Genomic DNA, 23,328 nt, shown 5'->3' with positions numbered 1-23,328 from the left:
TCTTTCCCTGCACAATACACATGACTAAATTTATCTATGATGAGTCACATGAGTAGAGAAGAACTTTTAATCTTAGGATACTTCTTAAATGGATTTACTTAATACAGCCATTGTACTTATGGGTGACCTAGACATGTGGCTTAAAATAAGTGAGGCTTATCCATGAAGTTTAGAGGAAATACATTAATTGGCCAGAATGAAAAAGTGTCTGCCTTTGTGTATTAATATATTTCTATCCAACTAAAAGCATTTACATTAGCAGAAAAAGCAGCGTCAGTCCCTGAACAATGACAAAAAAGCTGTTCTACTTATATTGTAGCATGTCAAACCATTTAGTGGTTTAAAACAATTTCTCGTCATTCTGTGGGTGACCTGGGTTCAGTAGGTGTTTCTTGTGGGGAATCCCTCATGTGATTGTAGTCAGATACCTCTGTCCCCAGCTGCTATCTGGATACTTGGCCAGGCTGAATATTTAAGATAATTCAATCATATGATTGGCAATCAGTGCTGACCATAGGCTGGAGTTCAAATGAAGTGCCTACACTTCGGCCCTCTGTGCAGCTTGAGTATCTCACAGCATGGCGGCTGGGCTGCCTGGGGGGCATTTCAAGAGATGGGAAGCAGAAGGTGCCAGACCAGCATTATCTCCGTCGTATTCTATTGGCCAAAGCAGTTACAGGGCCTGACCAGATTTTAAAAGCTTGCAAAATAGAAACCACCTCTTGATAGGGGAAATGGTAAGGGCACATTTTAGAAGAGCTTGTGAGATGGGAGAAATTGTTAGGGGATCTTTGGAAAATACAATCCATCAAAATAGTTTTAAAGAAATGTCCTACCACATCCTTTAATGATGGAGTTGGCAGAGGACAGTCAGAAGATCAAATCCAACCCTCTGGCTTTTTTTGTAAATAAAGTTTTATTAGAACACAGCCATGCTCATATATTTACGTGCCATCTATGGCTGCTTGCATGCTACAATGGCCATCGTTCAGTAGCTGCAACAGGACCATAAGCCCTGCAAAGCCTAAAATATTTACAGTCTGGTCCTTTACAGAAAAAATGTTTGCTGATCCCTGACTTAATGTCTTTATTTTTTAAAAGAACATTATTCACTGATGACATTTGCTAAAATTTCCATAAATTAAAATTTTTATTGTCTGTGAATTCTTCCTGTTGCTTTTTTCTCTAGGGAGAACGTACCAACTCTAAGAGCTCGTACGACTCCGTCGTGGTCCTCTGATACATATAGTTTCCACGATGTTAGCTTGTTTTTTTCCTTCAAAATAGAAGCCCTCCCTTCTGTCTCCACCCCCACCCACCAAAGGTGGGCTTTGTTGGCTCATTTATGGTGTTACTTTCTTTTATCACATATTGTATGGGTTGCAGTGGTCCTGAAGCCCAAGCCTGTCAGCACATGACAATCTAGGGAGTGTTAAGAACCGCAGAAGTCAGTACCCCATCCTCTAGAGATCCTGACCTGGATCAAATTGGGAAATAGGCTTCAGTACTTAAACATTTATATGTAGTGTACCTACAGAAGAACACTTAGCAACTATTATATATTTCAAAGTCTAATTAAAGCAACAATAAAGCAATCCATCTTTTATAAATTAATAAAACTATATCCACCTCTTGCAAAGAAGTGACTCCAACTTGACCTGAAAACAGACTTTGTGTGCTCATTAACTGCTAGAAAAAAAACTATTCTTAAGACAAAGTTTCCTTGGTGGTTGGGGGGTGGAATGGATACTTTCGTATATAAAGAATCATGACAAGAGGAGGAGAGAAGGAGTTCAGGAAGAAATACATGATGAGGGAAATGGGGGGATTTTAATAATTATACCAGTTGCTTATTGTGTCAACTAGAAATATGAGAAATTTCCTTGAAATGAGTGAGGTGTGGGAAATAGTGAGGGACTTAGCATGGAGTGCTCTGGAAAGAAAAGCCAAGGACAAAAAATTAAACCTTATCATCTTGACTTAGGCAGACTTGGGTGTTTATGTGTGTTGGAAGCAGGGGGAATAGAGTGAAATGGGAGGCACAACCTAAGGCAAAGATCAGACTTGGAGAAAATAATTGAGTTATGTGTTAAGTAACCAGTTCCATCTTGTAGGTGAATTCCCACATGGCTAGGGTTATACACATTTCAAACTGCTACTAAATAAGTTCCAATGAGATTGTTCAATCCTGGTTCAATTCAGTCATAGTATATAAGGAACCTGCCTTTATCTGTGGCTAATTAGGCAAAGGAAGCTCATTTCTAAAAGGCAGCATCTTAATATTTTCTGTAACTGTAATATCAAGCATACAAATTCAATAACTTAGATGTAATTTCGGATTGTAATATTATTTTCAATTTGAATAGGACTAAAAGCTTTAGCTGCTATGGTTGAGATATATTTTCTGCTGACGCCATGGTGCTGTTATGCATTATTTATTAAGTGCCACCAATTTCGTTTTCGTTTCACACAACTATACGCAACTTGTCTCTTTTCTTCCTAAAGACTTAAAAAACTAAAAGAGATAATAGATAAATCAACTAGTTGTAGAATGGTGCCATATTTTGAGGAACTAAGTTGGGGGATGGGGGCAGTGTGTCTTGGGAATGGTTTAAAAAAGAAATTGACCTGGCTGAGAGTTTAAGTGAAAAGTTGGTCTTCATTGCTGAAAGAAGGAATGATTCTTTAGAGGGATGATGGTAAGAGATCCTCAAAGATAAACTGAGGCATATTAAAAATTGTAAGAGTTTACTTGAGCAAAGATTGATTCGTATCGGGCAGCATCCCATCTAGCAGATAGAAAGGAGCTCCGAGGAGCTGTATAAAATGAAAGACTTTTATAGCCAGACAGAAGCTGGAGCAAAGAAGTTATACTAGTCAAAAAAAGCAGGTTGGTTATTGCAAGGTTACTTTTCAGTAGGGAATAGCAGGAGTCTATCAGGCAGATCACCTAACTCGAGCTGATGAGGTGATTCTTGACTGGCTGGTTAAGATTCCATGTTGGTGAGAGCTGAAACTGTAAGTTAAGTCTCAGTTTGGTGACACAAGGCTTAGCATAAGCAACTCCCTTTTGGACCTGTTGTATTGTTTCTAACAGAGCAAGAAGGATGTTGCAGTGATGTCCACTAGAAACTTCTGAAAGGATGGAAATATTCTGCATTGTTCAATGTGGTCACAACATGTAGTATTTGATATGTGGCTAGTGCAACTGAGGAAATAACATTTAAATTGTATTTATTTTTACTTATATTTAAATTGCCCAGGCGGCAAATGGCTACCGTATTGGAGAGCACAGCACAAAGAAAACACAATATTCTTGGAAAAGAGGAAAAGGAGATTGAAAACAATTTTTGTTCGTCATTATGGGGATAATCCATAAATCAGAATGTTTGCAATTCAAACTTTGTCATAATCATCACAGATGAAAATGGACATATTTTTCTTCCTAGTGATTCATTTTAATAGTGTGTTTGTGGAAATTATGGTTATAAAAATTAGCCTTTGATAATTATAAATACAGCCTGTCAAAGGATCAGGTAAATGTGATGATTATATGATCAGGAAAAACTTGTTTTTTACATACTCTGGTTTATAAAACTTGGTATAATATGTTATGTGTCACCTTTAGGTTAAACCTCACAAAAAACAGTGTAGCAGACTTAGTCACCGGAGACACCTCATCAAGTAGTTAATTTGTAGAAAAATTTCATTTTTTCAATTTGAATGAACAGATGGCCTATTCATTAAAATTCAAAAGTAGTTAATTACTTGGTTCCAGTATTTTTAGCAAAAGGACATTTTATAGCATTATGTTAGGGGAAGACTTACAGGTCTTAAAATGCTTTGTGTGGCTGGACACATAATTCTCCACTGTCTACGACTGTCTGCCACGCTAACTGAATAAGACAGTTAAAAATAGAATTGTAGCTCTTTTTCGACACTAAAACAGTCACTGGAAAAAAAAAAAATTGCTCATCTCTAAAGGAAAAATCTTCACATTAACCCTGAAACCCTGCCCAAACATTCAGCAAATGCTTATCTATCATTTTTGTGCTGGACACTTGAAATTAGGATATACATTTGAAAAGATTGCCCCTGCCCTTAAGAAGTAGAGTCCAATGGTAAATGTTCATTGACTTGTGTTCTGGGTTTTCTTACAACTGAGTAGCAGTCTGCAATTTTTTCTCATTTAAGTAGTTCAATAAAAGTGAATATTTAGTCATTCATAACAGAATATTCACACGTTTAATAGTTCTGTCTGGGAAATCTGCTATAGAAGGTGCCAGTTTGCTGTGCAGTGATGCTCATGCTGATTTCTTTTTTTCTTTTCTTACCACCCAAAGCCAGTATCTCTTTTTTTTCCAGAAGTGTTCCTTCTGTTCCTACATATAAAAAATGAGAAAGACTAACATTTGTTTAACTTCCCTCATTCTTAGGAAGCTTGGAATAAAGTTGCTCCTTCATTACTCTGGCTTTCCTCACCTAGGAATCCTTGGTCTCTTTCTTTACTACTTAGGTCTTGGCTATCTCTCTCTACATGGACTTTTATTATCTTCTGTTCCAAATATTTTTGGAATAATTTCATCACTTTTTTTTCCGACTTCTAAAGTGCATTAGTTTCCACAAAACACTTTGTTTCTACAAACTGTCATAAGGTTTAAGAATGTAAGTTTACATCTTTCCCATGAATCAAATTATGTATAGGAAATTTGCCACCTTGAATTTTAAAAGAAAACAACTGTCCTCGTCCATTAGATTTGATCTTCATTCCAGGGTTTGCTCTTTTATTTAGTTTTGGCTTGATATATTTTCTCCATTTGAGCCTTACACTTTGGAAAGGATGACCCCTTCACCATAGGCATTTTCTTAGGTCCATCTTGACAATCTTATCGTAAAATCAAAGAGAATAAGAAATACATTTCTATGTATGTGCATTCCTAACATACCTGCTGTCAGCAGTAGTTTTTCATTTGAAATGCAAACTTTTTCCCTATATGACTGTTACACAAGGACCCACTCACAATAAAGGGAGAAGCTTTGTCCAGAGTAAAGTACTACCTGTCTGCAAGCCCTTTTTCAGAATCCTTAGGGCCAGATGTTTCAGAATTCATAATTTTTCATACTTTAGAAAAGTAATATTGTACATGTAGTATATATTATATAGTACCCCCAGTTGGGGAGGGGGCAGCACCTATAATCAAACACATTCACATTTCTGCAGCAAAACGTATAAGTGTACATTTAGGTCAAGTAAAGACTATAAATAGCCTCACATTAGTTCAGGTAAGGTCTTGAAGCCAAATGAGAATACAACTTTAGGATTTAGAGAGCAGATAAGGAACTGGGCACCTGATAGTAGCTATCACTCCCACTCCACTTCTGTCACTCTCTCAATGACTATGAATATTCATTTGACCAACAGAACTAAGCCATTTGGGATATGCACATGAGGAATTCCATGAAGAACTATCAGTAAGACCTAGAATCCCTGTAGGTTCAGTTCTGATCGTTTCTCAGGAGATATACAAAAAGAGTTCTCCTAATGGCCAACACAAAACTCCAGGTAATCAAATACTGAACTGTTATTTTTGATACGTTAGCTCTTTGCTATTCTGCATCCTATTTTCTTAACCTTATCTCTCTCCTTTTATTTCACAATTGACTGATCCATCATTTCCATTTTTCTGTCTGCAACTTTTCTCCAACTTTTTCTTTCTTTACCTATACCTTCTCTAATAAAACATTCATATCCTGTCTACCCCATAAATAGATATAATACATAAGGCTTGAATTTTTGTCTAACGAAGTTAGAACTCAGTCCATAGCTCCATTTCTCTTCTGGCACATAACCACAAAACTTAAGATTATAGCTGGCTCCTTGTTAATTTGGATAGGTAATCATTGTTCAACTCAGGATCTAATGTCTTTGAGGGTATCACATATTTATCCTGGGCACAGAGAGGGACTAGAAAATGTTTCTCGCCTATGGAAAGCATGGAATCTTTCAACAAGTTGACATTTACGTATTCCCTTCCAGTAGAGATTTTTGTTTGTTCTGTGGTCTGTGCCTCTAAATGTATCTCACTACATTAAGTATGGATTATCTCTGGGGGCTTTTCATCTGTCCCTGCTTTTAATTCGTTTCGATACTGTTATGGTAACCCACATAAAAGAGTATTACTTTCTTGCGAAATTCAACCAAGTTCATTCTTAGGACTGTTGACTGCATTTTCTACCTATGGAGCTGGAAAAGCTGATCCTTACTCATTTATCAAATAGATTTATTGAGTGCCAGCTTGTAATACTTTTTCATAGCAAGTGAACAACAACAAAAACAACTCAAATCTGTCTCTATGCCATTATCTTCTTTGTGTATTAAAAGCATATATCTCTGGCTGATATATACCAAAGACTTTTCTTTTGGAAAATAGAAATCCTTATTAGTGGATTTTAAACTACCTTCTCTATGTAAATAGCAATAATATATTGATTTTTATTGGGGAAAATATTTCCCAAGACTTGTTTAAGCTTTCCACTCATCAAAAGCCTGCTTGCTGTAGCAACTAAATTTCAGTTCCGGTCAAACTTGCATACTGCCCAAGAAGGGGTTAAATAGCCCTATGCCTTTGGTGTTTTCTCATTTCTACAGGGTGGTATTAGCACAGGAAAAGTCTTCTGATTTTTGCTGTGCTTTTTAATGAATAAAATATGTGGGAAATGTAAAGAACTTATGTAAGCTCTTTGTCTTGGTCTCACCGAAAAGCTTTAATTTTATTCTTACTTTATAATCTTGGAGATGTCAGCAGGCCCCATGCCATCTTTCATGACTTTATACTTTCCCAATAGAGACCATGGACTTCAAAGCTTGTTAGGCGAGCATTAAAAATAAAGGCCCAGGGCTAGTGAACTTTAACATTATTTTTCCCTATGAAGCTGCAGTGATATACAAGGCAGAGTGTTTTCTTAGTGTTCAAGCAGAATTTAAAATCATACTGTGCCAAAAGTCTTCTATATTATATTTGTATTCTGAGTCCTAATAGGTTAGATACCAGAGTTTTCTTATAATATTATTTGGGTATATTCTTATATCCCAATTTTTATATAAAAACTGTCTGTTGGCCAGTAGTACAGCATCAGTTAACATCTGTTTCAGAATCTTCACAACATAAAACACAACAACTTTTCCTTTGGATCTGTTGGTAATCATTACCCTGTCTTGAGGCAGAGTGCAAATTCCTTTTATTTACTTCTCTGGGGTATGGGTGTGTGGGAGAGAGTTTATAAAAGGAAAGGAAACTAGTTGCTCGAATGAAAACTCCTTGTCTGTTCTTCATGTGAGTCAATGGATGAACTAAAATCTAGGAAAACTGAAATATGGACACTAATATCATTTAGGGGTACTTGAATTCAGAACATAAATTATTTAGGACATTTGTAGATAGGGACAAATTATTCATGGACAGTGCTGTCATTAGGCATAATAATTTTTGTGTGAATTAGTTTCTTTAAGAGGATTTCTTAAGGAGCTTTATAGCAATGGTTCAAGGACGTGGTTGCTGATCAGATTAGGGTGTGTGTAGAGCCTGCACTCCTTTAATCTGGTCTCAGGTAATCTCTAGATAAGCTTCTCTGGTTCCTTTAATCTGCCTCAGGTGGTCTTCTCTGGAATGAAGAACGTAACTCCATTTGTTGGGGGGTTTAGTTCTGTAGAGAGCTCAAAGATATTGTTATGTGTATCCCTTGAGGTGGAACCAGGACCTGCCCCAAGGCTGCACTATTGTTTTCTGGCTGCTCTTCCCTTGTCTCTGCATCCGCTGCTTTCCCTTATTAGCAACTGTTTGAATCTCCCTTTTGAACTCAGGGAAGGTTATGGAAGCTGGAGTCTGTTCCCTACAAACAAGAATTGGGGGACATGGAAAGGCTTCCATGCCCAGGAGCCCCACAGGGTCCTGCTCAGTTTCAATAGTACTGTAGTATTCACTATTAAAAAATATCGGCATCTAAGTGGGCCCGTGCATTTCAAACCCGAGTTGCTCAAGGGTCCACTGTACGTTTTTTTCTCCTTCTGGACTACATAGGCAATATAATTTAAATGAAATCTTCAAGCTTTCCCACAAGTGTGATCACAGCAGTGGGTCGTTTTCGCTAACATTCCCACGTATTCACTCATGAGAATTTACTAATCTCCTATTCACAAGCAGACACTGCAGGATTACATGATTGGCCCTTCAGTTAGTTTAGTGTATACTAACGTGTAGAAAGCTTCATCACACACCAGACTCTTTCACAGAAGTTTCACGTACTAATCCTGTGAAGCAGGAAGCTATTATTCCCATCGCACTGATGGACAAACTGAGTGCCTAAATGTCTGACATTTCAAGAGCAGTGAAACCAGAATATTAGCTTTAGAACTTCTGATTTCAGAACTCTTCCTTCTTCTGCCTCATAAGAGCCATTACAAAGGTGTTAAGTGAACTTGGATAAAGAAGACGTAACCCCTGATTGAAGCAACAACATCTTGTTCACAGTGGATTCTTTTCTAGCCTTTCTAGTCTTAGGTGAAATTGGATTAAGCACCCAGTTTGACGTCCTGTGAAAAGACTGGTGTCCTCCCCTAAAATATCTGCCAATTCCTGAGTCCTCAGATTTTTATAATTATGTAATTTACATAGTTACTCCAAGATTTCCTGCTTTCCAGCTTAGCGTTATCACTCGTTCTTCATCTCCTTGCCTCTCTGTTTATTGATGTATCCAAGCAATGGATCTTGCCTCAAGCTTTTATCTTCCTCCAAGCCCTTCACACAGGAAATTCATGTGAAGCAGATTCATTTGGAGAGAAAGGTAGGATATGAATTCTGGCAACAGCTAACTGAATATTGTACATTAGAGGTCCCTCCTACTCAAAGTCTAGCCTGCTCAACATGAGGCTTTCCTGCAGGCCCGTGTCGCTGAACTCTCCAGCCGGTTGCTGGTCTTTCTCTCTCCCTCGCTCTGCTCCTTTATCACTCTCCTTCCCGCTCCTAAATGTTATGAACCAAGACCTCGGACCCCGCCTCTCCCTCCTTAAAACTGCCTATCGAAGTATTTTTTCTTTCAAAAAGAAAAAGGCATTTCCTCAAGAACTGTTTTTAACCTATGTATTTTTTTGTCTGGCCACTTGCATTACCTAATTATCAAAACCTGTTAAATAAGTTATTGTTATACCAGATCTGTAGTGAGGTAATGGAAGCACAGAGAGTTAAATAACTTATCCAAGGTCTCCAAGCCAATCAGTGGTAGAGGCAGGACCTGATATTCTCAAGTATGCGTGGAAAAAGGCTGTCATTCTAGCATCAGTAGTATAGTCTTATAAGTCTTGCTTCAGAAATTTTTCTTAATCACTTCTATTTCAGGTGACACCTGCTAGGGAAAATTATTCGGTAAAGTAGCTTTGTGTCTTTATTCTAATTCTATCCTAATCTAGTGGCAACATGGATTACTTAAATATTGCAACCTAGTATTAGCCTATTTTTAGCTTGCAATTTACATCTAGTAGAGATTTTTTTTTAAGTGGAAGTCAAAATTGTCCCTTTAAATGTAGTGGGGTTTTTTGGTTTTTTGGTTTGTTTTTTTTTTTTATGCGGTACGCGGGCCTCTCACTGTTGTGGCCTCTCCGTTTGCGGAGCACAGGCTCCAGACGCGCAGGCTCAGCGGCCACGGCTCACGGGCCCAGCCGCTCCGCGGCATGTGGGATCTTCCCGGACCGGGGCACGAACCCGTGTCCCCTGCATCGGCAGGCGGACTCTCAACCACTGCGCCACCAGGGAAGCCCTGTAGAGTGTTTCGTATACACATGGACATAGTTGACTCCAGGGCTTCCAACTTTGGCACTACTTACATTTGGGGCTGAATAATGCTTGGTTGTGTGGGCTGCCTTGTGCATTGTACGATGTTTAGCAGTTTTCCTCTACCCTCTAGATGCCAGCAGAACCTCCCTAGTTTCAAAACCTCCCTAGAACCAAAAATGTCTCCAGACATTGCCAAATAGCCCCTGGAATTAAAACTGCCCCCAGTTGAGAACCATCGTGTTATATCAAAAACTCTCCCAAGGCACTTCCCTGGTGGTGCAGTGGTTAAGAATCCACCTGCCAACGCAGGGGACACAGGTTCGAGCTCTGGTCTGGGAAGATCCCACATGCCGTGGAGCAGCTAAGCCCGTGCACCACAACTACTGACCCTGTGCTCTAGAGCCCACAAGCCACAACTACTGAGCCCACGTGCCACAACTACTGAAGCCCACGCACCTAGAGCCCATGCTCTGCAACAAAAGAAGCCACTGCAATGAGAAGCCCGTGCACCGCAACGAAGAGTAGCCCCCACTTGCCGCAACTAGAGAAAGACCGCAAGCAGCAATGAAGACCCAACGCAGCCATAAAAATATGAATGAATGAATGAATTTATTTATTAAAAAAAAAACTCCCAAACTTAATATTAAAACATTAACAAAGACCAAAATTGTATGATGAGTGCCCACAAGTCTGACAGTGATAATAGTACTTGTCATTTGCCTGTCTCTAAATTAACTACAGACATGGCCATTCATTGTTTAGGCTAATTGAGGTGCTCATGTATCACAGAAATAATAGAGCAAAAAGGCATTATACTAAAATTAAGCTTAATAAACTTGAGACAAATTATCTGTTCAATTCTGATTATTCAGGGAATGATCCTTTCCTATGTGTGAATATCTCTTCTCTGGCCTGTCTTTACCTTTCTTCATCACTAGCAATTGAAATTAGTCCACAGATATTTATTTAGTGCCTTTTGAATACTTTAAAGTGCTAGAATTTCAAAACATAATGTGTAGAAAGATTATAGAATCATGGTATTTGTGAAATCCTTCCAGTTCATGTCAGGTCAATGGTTGAGCCATCTACAGTAGGTTTAGTAAATTCTTACTCCTTAAATATCCTCAAGGACAGAAGTGCTGCAATGTAAGTTGTTCATTCCAGACTTTCACTCTGATGGTTCAGATGATTTTCTGTATCCAAATTGCTTGCATTTCAGTCTGTTTCCTCATGTAGGTTTCCTTTGAGGATATGTATGCCCTAAGACCTCAAGAGTTAGAAACCAAAACAAAAAGTGAAGTTCAAGTATATATATATATATATTTTTTTTAATTAATTAATTAATTTATTTATTTTTGGCTGTGTTGGGTCTTCGTTTCTGTGTGAGAGCTTTCTCTAGTTGCGGCGAGCGGGGGCCACTCTTCATCGCGGTGCACGGGCCTCTCTCTATCGCGGCCTCTCTCGTTGCGCAGCACAGGCTGCAGACGCGCAGGCTCAGTAGTTGTGGCTCACAGGCCTAGTTGCTCCGCGGCATGTGGGATCGTCCCAGACCAGGGCTCGAACCCGTGTCCCCTGCATTGGCAGGCAGATTCTCAACCACTGCACCACCCGGGAAGCCCGAAGTTCAAGTATATTGATGTGCATGTTAACCTAGCTTTCTCTCTTTCTATTTTTTTTCCGTAAGTGAGATTTTTAGTTCTAGATGCCTCATTTATGTTTTTGATTTTATTTTATATTCAATATGTATTATAATCTATTGTAATTTAGTACAAAGAAATATTGTATCAAGTATATTTATAGCAGTCATGACCAGAAGGGAGATCAGATGTGCCTAATTGAAGGAGAAGAAACAAAGTTCTTCACTCATGTGGCTTGAACCTCAACTAGCCTCTTGTATCTCAGATTGTTTCATTCCATTTGGATGACTAGTACTTTTGTGCTTCTAGTAAGAGTTATTGCTGTGATAATATCAAAGAAGTGACTTCTCTGAATGGAGAGCTTGGTCCCATCTAAAGTATTATAAGGACCTGATGGTTAAAGAAACTATGAAAGCACAAATAGTTTAGGGAAGAACCAAGTTTCTCTCTCTCTCTCTCTCTCTCTCTCTCTCTCTCTCTCTCTCTCTCTCTCTCTCTCTCTCGGTCTCCATCTCTCTCCTTCTCTTATCGCTAATCTGTAATGAGAAACTAGTAAACCAAAAAAAAATTTAAAACAAAAAGCACTAAAGCAAACTTAGGAAGATAACACGTAATACTAAATACTAAAACAGGGCAATTTTTCACAGGCTTTTATTCAATGGCCAAAAAATGATTTTTCAATCAAAATTAACACCTCATTTAAGGAGCAGGAGTTTAGATCCAGAGAGACCATATCCTTTTGGACTTGAAATCAAACTTAAATAGAGAACTGATAAGGTGCTGACACACTGCCCTTCTTTAATTCAAGAACAAACTTACATCTCATAGTGAGACAGTCTTTTTCCTTATACTGGCTTAAAGAAGACATATATAAATGACTGACAAGAAGTATTCTTAAGGAACACTGTCTAAGAATATAGTGTGTGTCCCTGGCAATGAGATGGCTTTTCCCTTTAGTTAGCCCATAGTAGCCTTATTAATTTCTACTTTCTTCCCAGATGACAGTAACCCCCATCTAAAATGACCCTACAAGGCAAGTTCAGTATAAGAGTATTGTTAATCCATTGAGAAAGCAGAGAGTAGATCCTAAAATTTCTCATCACATGGAAAAAAAAATGTTTGTGTTTATATGAAATGATGGATGTTAACTAAATTTATTGTAGTAGTCATTTCACAATATATAAGTCAAGTTATTATGCTATAGACCTTAAACCTACATGCAATGTTCTATGTCAATTGTATCTAAATAAAACTAAAAAGGAAAAAAACAAGATACATAAGTAACCTCATCTCCTAGAGAAAATGTATATATGCTGGTCACAGCACAGCTCAACCACCACAATGTTGAATGTTCCTATTGAATCTAGGAGCTACAGAAACCCTCATGAGAGAATACATAATGTAAAAGCTGTGGTCTCAAACCTACAAAATTATGAACGTATTAGAGAATGAAAGAGATGGAAGGTCTTGTCTAGATCGGACCTTTGATAAAACAACTGTCTCCCTTTAAAGACCAATCAAGTTGTCTTGAATATTCCAACCAGGCTTGTTGGAACTAAGCACAGAGTGTTCATAATTAGGTTATTGCCAACCATTCTGTCTCAGCCTGCCACTAGTAAATCTCTAAACTGATTTGCCTTATCATGAAAGTCCTATGGTACAAAACCACCAGTTAGTGAAAAACCCATGAAGATAAACAAAGCCAGGAGACTGTGGGTCTCCTTATAAATTCAATGTCTTCATTTATTTATAGGACCTACTGATTCTTATAAAAGATAGATAAAAGTATGGATGCTTTATTATGGATCTCTTAACAGCATTTCCCCAAAGTGGTACATAAATAGTGATACCAAAGAGCAACAGGTAGGTTGATTATTGCTCAAAGTGGCAAAATTTAGTACTTATGGGCTTCCCTGGTGGGTCAGTGATTGACAGTCTGCCTGCCGATGCAGGCAACACGGGTTCGTGCCCCGGTCCGGGAACATCCCCGTGCCGCGGAGCGGCTGGGCGCGTGAGCCATGGCCGCTGAGCCTGCTCGTCCGGAGCCAGTGCTCTGCAACGGGAGAGGCCACAACAGTGAGAGGCCCGCATACCGCAAAAAAAAAAAAAAAAAATTTAGTACTATGACTCAGCCCATTGCAGATCATAAATGGGCATGTGGTACCAGAAGTAGAATAAAAAATACAGTCAAGTTACTGTGATAAAGCTTTCAATTATTCATGCTAATGGCAGGAGTGATAAAAAGAGCCAAATGAAACTATAAATAGCCCTTACATTTTATCTAAGCCAGCATTCCAACATCTCTCGCACAAATAACTTTAGCAGTTTAGCGAAGTTCAAATTAAAATGATTTGAATGTTTGTTTCCTTTCCTGGTAGAGAATAGGGCATAGTAAAAATAACACCAGTATAGTATCACATTAAAAAAAATCAAAAGTGAATAAAAAGAGAAGTAGAAGACATAAATTAACCACATTTTGGATTATTATGAGTTCCTCAAGTAACAGTTCTAATAGCCTCTCGTCGCTGTTGAGTTTAGCCAGGGAAAATCATGGAAAAAGTCTAGAACTCTACTAGGATGTTCGAAAATGTCCTTCTGCTATTCTTTAAAAAAAAGTCTTTGATTTGAAATCTAACATATTTGAAAATCAAACTAAATTGAAGTATTAAAACAGTCATGAATAAATGCTAATGATTCTCTTCTGTTGTTTTAAGAAATAGAAATTAATCAAATCTGACCTGAGGTAAATTCATCAAAATATATTCCTAAAGTTAACAGCAAATTATAATTATATAAAAACCTCCAAGCTGGCCTATTTCTACAGTGCTGTAAGCCTCTGCACAAGTGTGCTATATATTCGGCCTACTTGACTTTTTCCCTATTTGTTTCCCCACCTCCCTCCCCTCACAACCAAAATTACCACACGTAGGCCTACCTACTTTCCATGCGCATGGAGTCCATTTAAAACAAATCTTGTTTTTAGACACAGTGCGATAAAGGAGTATATATGAGGGGAGTGGCTTCAAGATGAATCTAATACTTTAAAGGAGGTTGACCAGGTGGGAATAAGAGCTGCTCGGTGTATGCAGTAAACTTTTGACTGTCTTGTTCTTAGTTTTCTTAAGTGAACCACTTAGTCCTTACTTGGAAATCCTTTGTAAATGTATAATCACTTCTAATTTTGCTTCAAGGCTGGTGTGTGGCACAGTGAATGAGCTTAACCAAATTCACATTTAACATCAATAACTCATCTTATTGGGCTCTTGGAAATGACAGCACTTCTAAATGTCTCTCAAAAAACTCTCATTAATGCCTTGTGTGTACCTTTCTTTCTTTTTAGTGCCCAGTCGATCTTGCCTCCCTAAATTACTCATTCCCCATCCACACAACAGGTATGAGGAAGGATAAGTGATCAAATTATGACTCAGGGTAGCAATTTCCAGACACTTTGTTTCTGTTTAACGTTTAGATCTTTCTGTTCATTAAAAAAAAAAAATACAGTGCTTTTTAGACCTTTCTCAACTATTATATGAGATCAAATCCCTTTCTTCCTTGGCTATTGTGAATATATTGAATCTGCAGTGTTTAATTTAATCTGGAAAAGATTTTTGACATCTAACTTTCTATTTTTGTTTTAGCAAGTATTAAAAAAATTTTTTTGCTATTCTAATTAATATAGGATTCAACCTTCTGTTACCAACACTAATTATTCATATATATATATATATATATATATATATATAAAATCACTTATACCTATCTTTTCCAAAAAAGTGAATTAATCTTGAGAAAATTAAGAAAATATCAGATCAGGAAAATGAACTGTAACCAGAAGTGAGTGAGTGTTTGCACAAACTCGAAACCCCAGAGTCCTGTACAATTATGCTGTGAACCTTCTAGAAGTTATATGAGAATGGGAAACATGAACAGTTATAATATAAACTGTCCATAAGTTAAAACAGATCAGTGTTATATGAGCATGGTTTTTCAGAGAAGTGAGGGGCTCTAGGACCAAGTGGAGTGGTCACTGGGTGGAGGGATATTTACAGTTTCCCAGAGGGAGGAATATCTGGATTTTATAAATTAGTTCTGATGTGATGGGTCCACAGATGCCTTTTAAGAAACCACTGAGCTAAAACAAGACTCCCAATGTCTGGCCGTTTTTTTTTCAGGTTGGTTAGTGGTTAAGAAGACCTAACTCTGAAACTGTCCAGCAGGATTCTTAGCAGTGGTCTAATTCCTATGGATTCTTTTCCACTGAAGACTTTAAACCGTGGGACCCAAAGAGACAGAGAAGCAGACTTGTACAAAATGAGCTGTGTATGAAAGTTCTTTAGGCATTATTCATTCTGCTCTTAGTTCTAGTAATATAGTTAAAGCTAGAGCTTTAAGTCAAAAGAATTTTATAATGTGTGAGAAAATTGTTACTGTGTTATTCGTGGGAACCTCTACCATAAGACTATAGCTGTCGAAGCAATACTGTAACAAATGTTGGCCGGACATTGCCAAGTAGGAAGGAGTACAAAAATACTGCATTCTGCCAGGTAGATCAGTGTGAATTCTTGCGATTCTTCTTTCTTCTTTGGGTGTGATATTGATTAAAACCCCAAAGTTCTCTCCTCAGCCCCCCAGAGGGAGAAAATCTGAAACAAATGTTTTCTCCATTTAGAAAACAAAAATGAAAAAATATTATCCTACATGGACCTTGACTGGTTTCTGTAATAGATGATGGAATGTTGTGCTTCAGTGTAATCTAATAAGCCCTACCTACATTTAAATGATAAGAAAGAAACATAATGCAAATAATACCAATAATAACAGGTAGTATTTACTGAGATTTGCTCTATGCCAGCACTGTGCTAAGCATTGCATCTGCTTTATCTCCTTTCATTTTATAAACTACACAATAAGATAGGTACTTTGCTTTTATCATTTTATTAATGAAGAAACTGAGGCATAGAAAAATTAACATCTTGCCCAGGGACACAAGGCTAGTAAGGAACTGATAAGAGAACCAGAACTTAACTCCTGGTCTGACTTCAAATGATGTATAAATGTCTTAATTATGTTGTATTCTGAGCCTATCTTTCGTTCTTGGGTGGCGGATGAAATTTCTGGAGGAATAGGCTTGCCATTGAGAGAAACGGCTGGGTGGGGATGTCATGGGAGGAGCAACTGAAGCTTAAAAAAATAAGAATTTCCTGGGTTGGTTTTGATGTACCTATCAAGAGAAAGTTTCCCTTCCTGAAGTCAAGAAGTAAGGCATGAAAAAGCTAGACTTTTTAGTGGTCATACCTGCATAAAAGTATTTCCAAACTTTTAGGATTTTTGGATACATTCATTCCTAAATAGCTTCTTAACACACAGAGGAGGAACAGATACACAGTTCAAGAACAGTGAGTAGATTTTGTCTGAAATTTTACCCTAATTACTGCAGCATTCTCTCTCCATTGATACCACTCAGATGAAATAGTTTTCAGGGTAGAACAGTGCCCTCTGAAGGATTGATCTCGCATCAGTGGTACATGAATTCAGCTTTTTAAAAAGTTTTTTAATATATAAGATTTTATCTCAACAGGTGTTTGAACAACCCTATAATTTTATAAATATTATTGCTTAGGTAAAACTGGATTGACTTTTAAAAAGGAGGGAGTAAATGTAAAGCTAAAACTCCGAAAAGTTAAATATTACAGGAAGCACATAGCTAAAGTGATAATTATGGAGTCAGTGCATGAAGGCCTGACATTTGGACAAACTTGGTAGCATTAGTTCCTTACCATCACTAGCTACTGCCAAGCATTAGGTTTTCCTTCTGTAGAAGGAAGGAGGAATAATAGAAGGGTAGGATTAAGTGTAGAATAGATTGTGTTGCCTTTTTATTTCTTCCCCCATTATGTTAGGTGATGGAATTTTTAGTGTACATAGCTATGACTTTTTTAAAAATGCATTTTTTTCCATTTCCTTCATGAATAGCATTTCCTTACTTTCAGGCAACAGTGTATACCCAGTGCACGCTGTTTACTTAGCTTTTTCCTTCTTTAGCCTTTCATTTTCCAAATCCTTTGTGGAGCATCAGCAGTCCCAGTGTCTCTTTCTTTTTCCTCAACACTTATAGTTTGGTTTCCTTACAGTCCATGTTGCAGGGCTGGGAAGCAGATGAAACAGTCTTGCCCAAGTCAGATAAGATGTTTAAAAATAAAAGATGCCATGAGTTGCAATTAAATAATGCTCTAGGATCAAAGTAATTTCCCTTTGCATAATAGCTGCCTTACTCAGATGAGAATTCCCGAGTATGAAGTGTGCTGTATAAAATGTACATACTCAATTTTTCTTTCAAATTCAAAATGACTTTAATATTGGAATTACCAGAGTTTTCTAATATTGCATTTGGAATAATTTCACATGTTGCCATTTTTATCTCTGTCTTTTTTTGGTGTTTTCTTTTAGTCTCATCTCTAATCTTATCAGTGATTAATTTAGGAAAGGATATGGATTTCTTAACTTACATATTTTATTGCATTTCTTGCACTGCATCTTGAGGATGACTTTGTTTTAGTTGGTAGCTGCTTTGCATTTTTGAAAATGAGCCTGGCCCTCCTCATCTCATCTTGGAAATGCAACAAATGAAATGAAGCATGACAGAGAATCGAAATGATGTGTTTTTCCTTCTTTTTAGATGGTAAGGTTGAAGTTACAAAAGAAGGTGTGAAGCTGTGCACGATGGGTCCAGGAAAAGTATTCGGGGAGTTGGCTATTCTTTACAACTGTACGCGGACGGCGACCGTCAAGAGTAAGGCTGTTCTTTCTTCTTTTTATTTTTTCAGATACTTTCAATGTCTTTTCCGTGGACCTGCGAGGTGTTAACATGCCTCTCGATTTTAATCTTTGTAAAGATTAAAATAATCTATATTCTAATTATTGCTTTGCAGTACAGTTGATATTTTCCTCCTAAAGGATGATTGTTAACATTGAGCTAAATTTTATTGCTGACTTATGAAAAGTATCCTTTAACCTAGAACTCATTAAATTAGGATTTACAAAATGATATAATTTTATAAATTAGAATTAAACAGAAGCAAGACTTTTCATTTTTCTGCCTTTAAAGCCTGAGAATCATATTTAAGAAAATTTTACGTTATCTGTCTATTTTGGGTTGCATTCCCCACATAAATTTCACTTATTCATTCAGTAGTTTAGAAAGATTGAGGAGAAATGTCCTTCGTCTCATTCAAACACTGAGTAAGATATCCTGAATTCTAGAACTGCGTCTGAGTATATTCTTGTCCTCAGCTGCTCATCAAGCTGTATATTACAGCGTTTTTCTTTTCTACTGATTGAGCTTATTTTAAATCAAGGCGTTAAAGCAGCTTGTTTCCCTAATTTTACATGTATGTGTATATATGATTTCTCTAGCAACTTTTATTGCTTGGTAGACGCAGCTGCAGTAGTTAGAAGGGAAAGAAGTTTGTTTTAAATATTCCTTCTTCCTGAGTACAGGATGTAATGAGTGTGTAACAAACAGAGCTGAATGCCAAAGCCAACAGTGGAAAGTCCATTGCATCTTCAGGCAGACGTGTATATTTCATGTTTGAAAAGTTCTTCTGACACATCCTGTGGATGATTGCAGTCACAAGTTACTTTGATTAGGTTGTGTCATTAAAACAATCCTGTTGGCAAAATGACAGATTGTTAATGTTAATTAATCTTGTCTGGGTGTCACTGACTGTTTTATAGATTGCTTTTTTTTTTTCTTCTCAGAAGTATGGCATATGATTGACAATGTGATATTAAAACTTGGCTTGTAAAGAACTCAAGAATGCATGGCCAGCTAGAGTCACAGAAATTCTTATAGGTCTTGTTAGTGAGTCACCTTTTTAGTCACTGAAATCACTGTAACATCAATGGCAGTTGGGGCCCTTATTAGATGAGTCTTTCTTGGCATTTGATTCTTGACCTCTGAGAACACAACTCTTTTGGTTGATAGGCACTGCCATGTTTTTATTCCATGTGATTATTTAATTATATGACTCAAAGAATAATGAAGCCCGATGACCCATAAAAGATTCTGCCAGAACTTTAACTTACTTAAAAAGTACATTAACTAGAAAAAAGAGCAGTGATGACTCCATTAAGTAAACAGATTTTACTATCGTGCTTCATTTTCATGAGAAATATATTACTTTTAGGGCAAAAAGGAGCCATAATAGCACATTTGGATTAAAACAGGCTTTCTCTGTATTATGAATAATTTTTTAAGGTTTTAAAATATTTCAATTATAAAAATATTTCAGCCTTGTGTACTGCTCATTTAATCTAACTGAAACTACAAATTTTCCAAAGGCCAGCAATTGATAGTAACATGGTGCTTACTATTTTGGAATATTGAATTATTATTAAAGAAATACTTTAAATAAAGTGAATTGAATATTTAAATTAATTATATAGCAAAAGATTTTTTGTAAGATGATTGCTTGGCTTCATGAAAGTCAATTTTCTTATTAGGTTCTTATAAAATGCTGTTCATTTGCACTAGCCTCTGTTCTCATGCTTGGTAAATTTAAATAGACATTATGCATCTGACTGAACAAGAAGGAACTGGCTGTTGAATGCAAATTATGATCCTAACTGTTTTGGGGTCAGAACATCCATCATTAAAGGGAATGAGTGATGGAGCATGTTCTTTAACACAGACTCAGATGTCTCATGAGTGTGTATGTGGTTGTGTGTGTTTATCGTGCTCAAAGATGTGGCGGTTGTATTCAGAAAAGAGTCTGTGGTTGATGGTGTACAAATACATCTCTGCATGTTTAGATGCAGAGGTTTTGTGCATGTGTAAGGAATAATATGTATTAACAACTTCTGAATGTTGTGTAAGAGCTATAAGGTGTGAATAATGGTCATTTGTTTTTCAGAAACTTTTGTGCTGTCTTCTATACATTCCAGGGAGATTGTACTTATGATTGATGATTATAGTTCTTAAATAGTATTTTAAATTTGTTTAAATTATACTCTCAGGCTGATCGCTTTATAATTTATAATTCTGATTAGATTCCATCATGGCTGTTAGTTTTACCAAATGACTACAGCGATGCTATCTTACTCTTAACATGTGATATTTTAAAATGTCCTTAGTTGGCTTTTTAGATCCAGTCGTTTCTCAGAATTCAGGATTGTGTTGAGTCTTGTCTATTTTTTCTTAACCATTATTTTGCCAGTGATGACCACTTGGAGTATCTTTCAAAACGCATTCATCTACTTGGGTGTAATAGTCTAAGTCTGAGGAAATTGCCCTTCCTACTCAATAGCTTGTCTATCCACACCTTTTTTCTTTCTCACTTACCTGGCTTGTGACTCCTTTTCCCCCAACAATACCCACTTTCTTTCATGATTGAAAGTGTTGATCCCCCTTTTCTTTCTCCCTAGATTAGCCTGAAAGCTGCCTAGCATTTTAATGCATTTTTAATTGCACAGTCATCACTGAATCCTAGGTGACATTCAAGAGCTCCTCAATGTACCTGAGTCATTTCTTGTTCACAAGAGCACTTTTTGAAACTGTATCAGGCCTTAAATAAATACATTCCAGTGACTTCCTCTGATAACGAATGTGAACCTAACACCTGTGGGTAGTCTTTTTTTTAAATAGGATATAAAAAATAGTTGTCTTATTTTTATATATTGAGGTATAATTGACATATAGCATTGTATTAGTTTCAGATATGCATGATTCAATATTTGAATATATTGCAAAATGGTCACCACAATAAGTCTAGCTGATATCCATCACCATACATAGTTACAAAATTTCTTTTCTTGCGATTAGACCTTTTGAGATCTACTTCCTTAGAAACTTTTAAATATGTAACACAGTATTATTAACTCTAGCTACCATGAGTACATTATATCCCCAGGACTTAAATGTAACACAGTATTATTAACTCTAGCTACCATGAGTACATTACATCCCCAGGACTTATTTATTTTATAACTGGAAGTTTGAGCAATTTGACCCCCTTCACTCAATTCTACCCACCCCTCACTGCCCCTCTCCCCCCAAAACCTCTGGCAATCACCAATCTGTTCTCTCTATTTAAGAGCCAGAACTCTTTTTTTTTTTTAAGATTCCACATATAAGTGAGATCACAATGGTATTTGTCTTTCTCTCTCTGACTTATTTCACTTAGCATAATGCCCTCAGTGTCCATCCATGTTGTTACTAGTGGCAGCATTTCCTTCTTCTTAATGGTTTAATAGTATTCCATTGTGTATATATACACCACATTTCCATTACTAATTCATTCATTGATATACCTGTCATTTCCATATATTGGTTATTGTAGTTAATGCTGAAATGAACATATGGGTACATGTATCTTTAAGAGTTAGTGTTTTTCAGAAAAATAGATCAGTGGAATAGGATAGAAAGCCCAGAGATAAACCTACGCACATATGGTCCCCTTATTTTTGATAAAGGAGGCAAGAATATACAATGGAGAAAAGACAACCACTTAATAAGTGGTATAGAAAGCCCAGAGATAAACCTACGCACATATGGTCACCTTATTTTTGATAAAGGAGGCAAGAATATACAATGGAGAAAAGACAACCACTTCAATAAGTGGTGCTGGGAAAACTGGACAGCTACATGTAAAAGAATGAAATTAGAACACTCCCTAACACCATACACAAAAATAAGCTCAAAATGGATTAAAGACCTAAATGTAAGGCCAGACACTATAAAACACTTAGAGGAAAACATAGGCAGAACTCTATGACATAAATCACAGCAAGATCCTTTTTGACCCACCTCCTGGAGAAATGGAAATAAAAACAAAAATAAACAAATGGGACCTAATGAAACTTAAAAGCTTTTGCACAGCAAAGGAAAACATAAGACAAAAGGCAACCGTCAGAATGGGAGAAAATATTTGCAAGAGAAGCAACTGACAAAGGATTAATCTCCAAAATTTACAAGCAGCTCATGCAGCTCAATATCAAAAAAACAACCCAATCCGAAAATGGGCAGAAGACCTAAATAGACATTTCTCCAGAGAAGATATACAGATTGCCAACAAACACATGAAAGGATGCTCAACATCATTAATCATTAGAGAAATGCAAATCAAAACTACAATGAGGTATCACCTCACACCAGTCAGAATGGTCATCATCAAAAAATCTACAAACAATAAATGCTGGAGAGGGTGTGGAGCAAAGGGAACCCTCTTGCACTGTTGGTGGGAATGTAAATTGATACAGCCACTCTGGAGAACAGTATGGAGGTTCCTTAAAATACTAAAAATAGAACTACCATATGACCCAGCAATCCCCCTACTGGGCAAATACCCTGAGAAAACCATAATTCAAAAATAATCATCTACCACAATGTTCATTGCAGCTCTATTTACAATAGCCAGGACGTGGAAGCAACCTAAGTGTTCATTGACAGATGAATGGATAAAGAAGATGTGGCACGTATATACAATGGAATATTACTCATCCATAAAAAGAAACGAAATTGAGTTATTTGTAGTGAGGTGGATGGACCTAGAGTCTGTCATACAGAGTGAAGTAAGTCAGAAAGAGAAAAACAAGTATCGTATGCTAACACATATATATGGAATCTAAAAAAAAAAATGGTTCTGAAGAATGTAGGGGCAGGACAGGAATAAAGACGCAGTTGTAGAGAATGGACTTGAGGATATGGGGAGGGCGAAAGGGTAAGCTGAGACAAAGCGAGAGAGTGGCATGGACTTAATGCACTACCAAACGTAAAATAGATAGCTAGTGGGAAGCAGCTGCACAGCACAGGGAGATCAGCTCGGTGCTTTGTGACCACCTAGAGGGGTGGGATAGGGAGGGTGGGA

At 37.1% G+C, this 23,328-nt stretch overlaps 1 protein-coding gene across 2 annotated transcripts in view; it reads left to right on the top strand.

Moving 5' to 3' along the window:
- Nucleotides 1-23,328, top strand: part of PRKG1 (protein kinase cGMP-dependent 1) — a 1,229,308-nt gene that overhangs the window by 443,236 nt on the left and 762,744 nt on the right. For both annotated transcript variants that reach the window (XM_007470289.1, XM_007470290.1), the window contains exon 3: nt 18,141-18,254. In XM_007470289.1, coding sequence (XP_007470351.1) covers nt 18,141-18,254 — 114 coding nt within the window. The remainder of the gene's footprint in view (nt 1-18,140; nt 18,255-23,328) is intronic.

This window comes from Lipotes vexillifer, unplaced genomic scaffold (genome assembly GCF_000442215.2).
Source record: "Lipotes vexillifer unplaced genomic scaffold, Lipotes_vexillifer_v1.1 scaffold690, whole genome shotgun sequence".
NCBI classification, from domain to species: Eukaryota; Metazoa; Chordata; class Mammalia; order Artiodactyla; family Lipotidae; genus Lipotes; species Lipotes vexillifer.
This window is presented reverse-complemented; position numbering and strand designations above follow the sequence as displayed.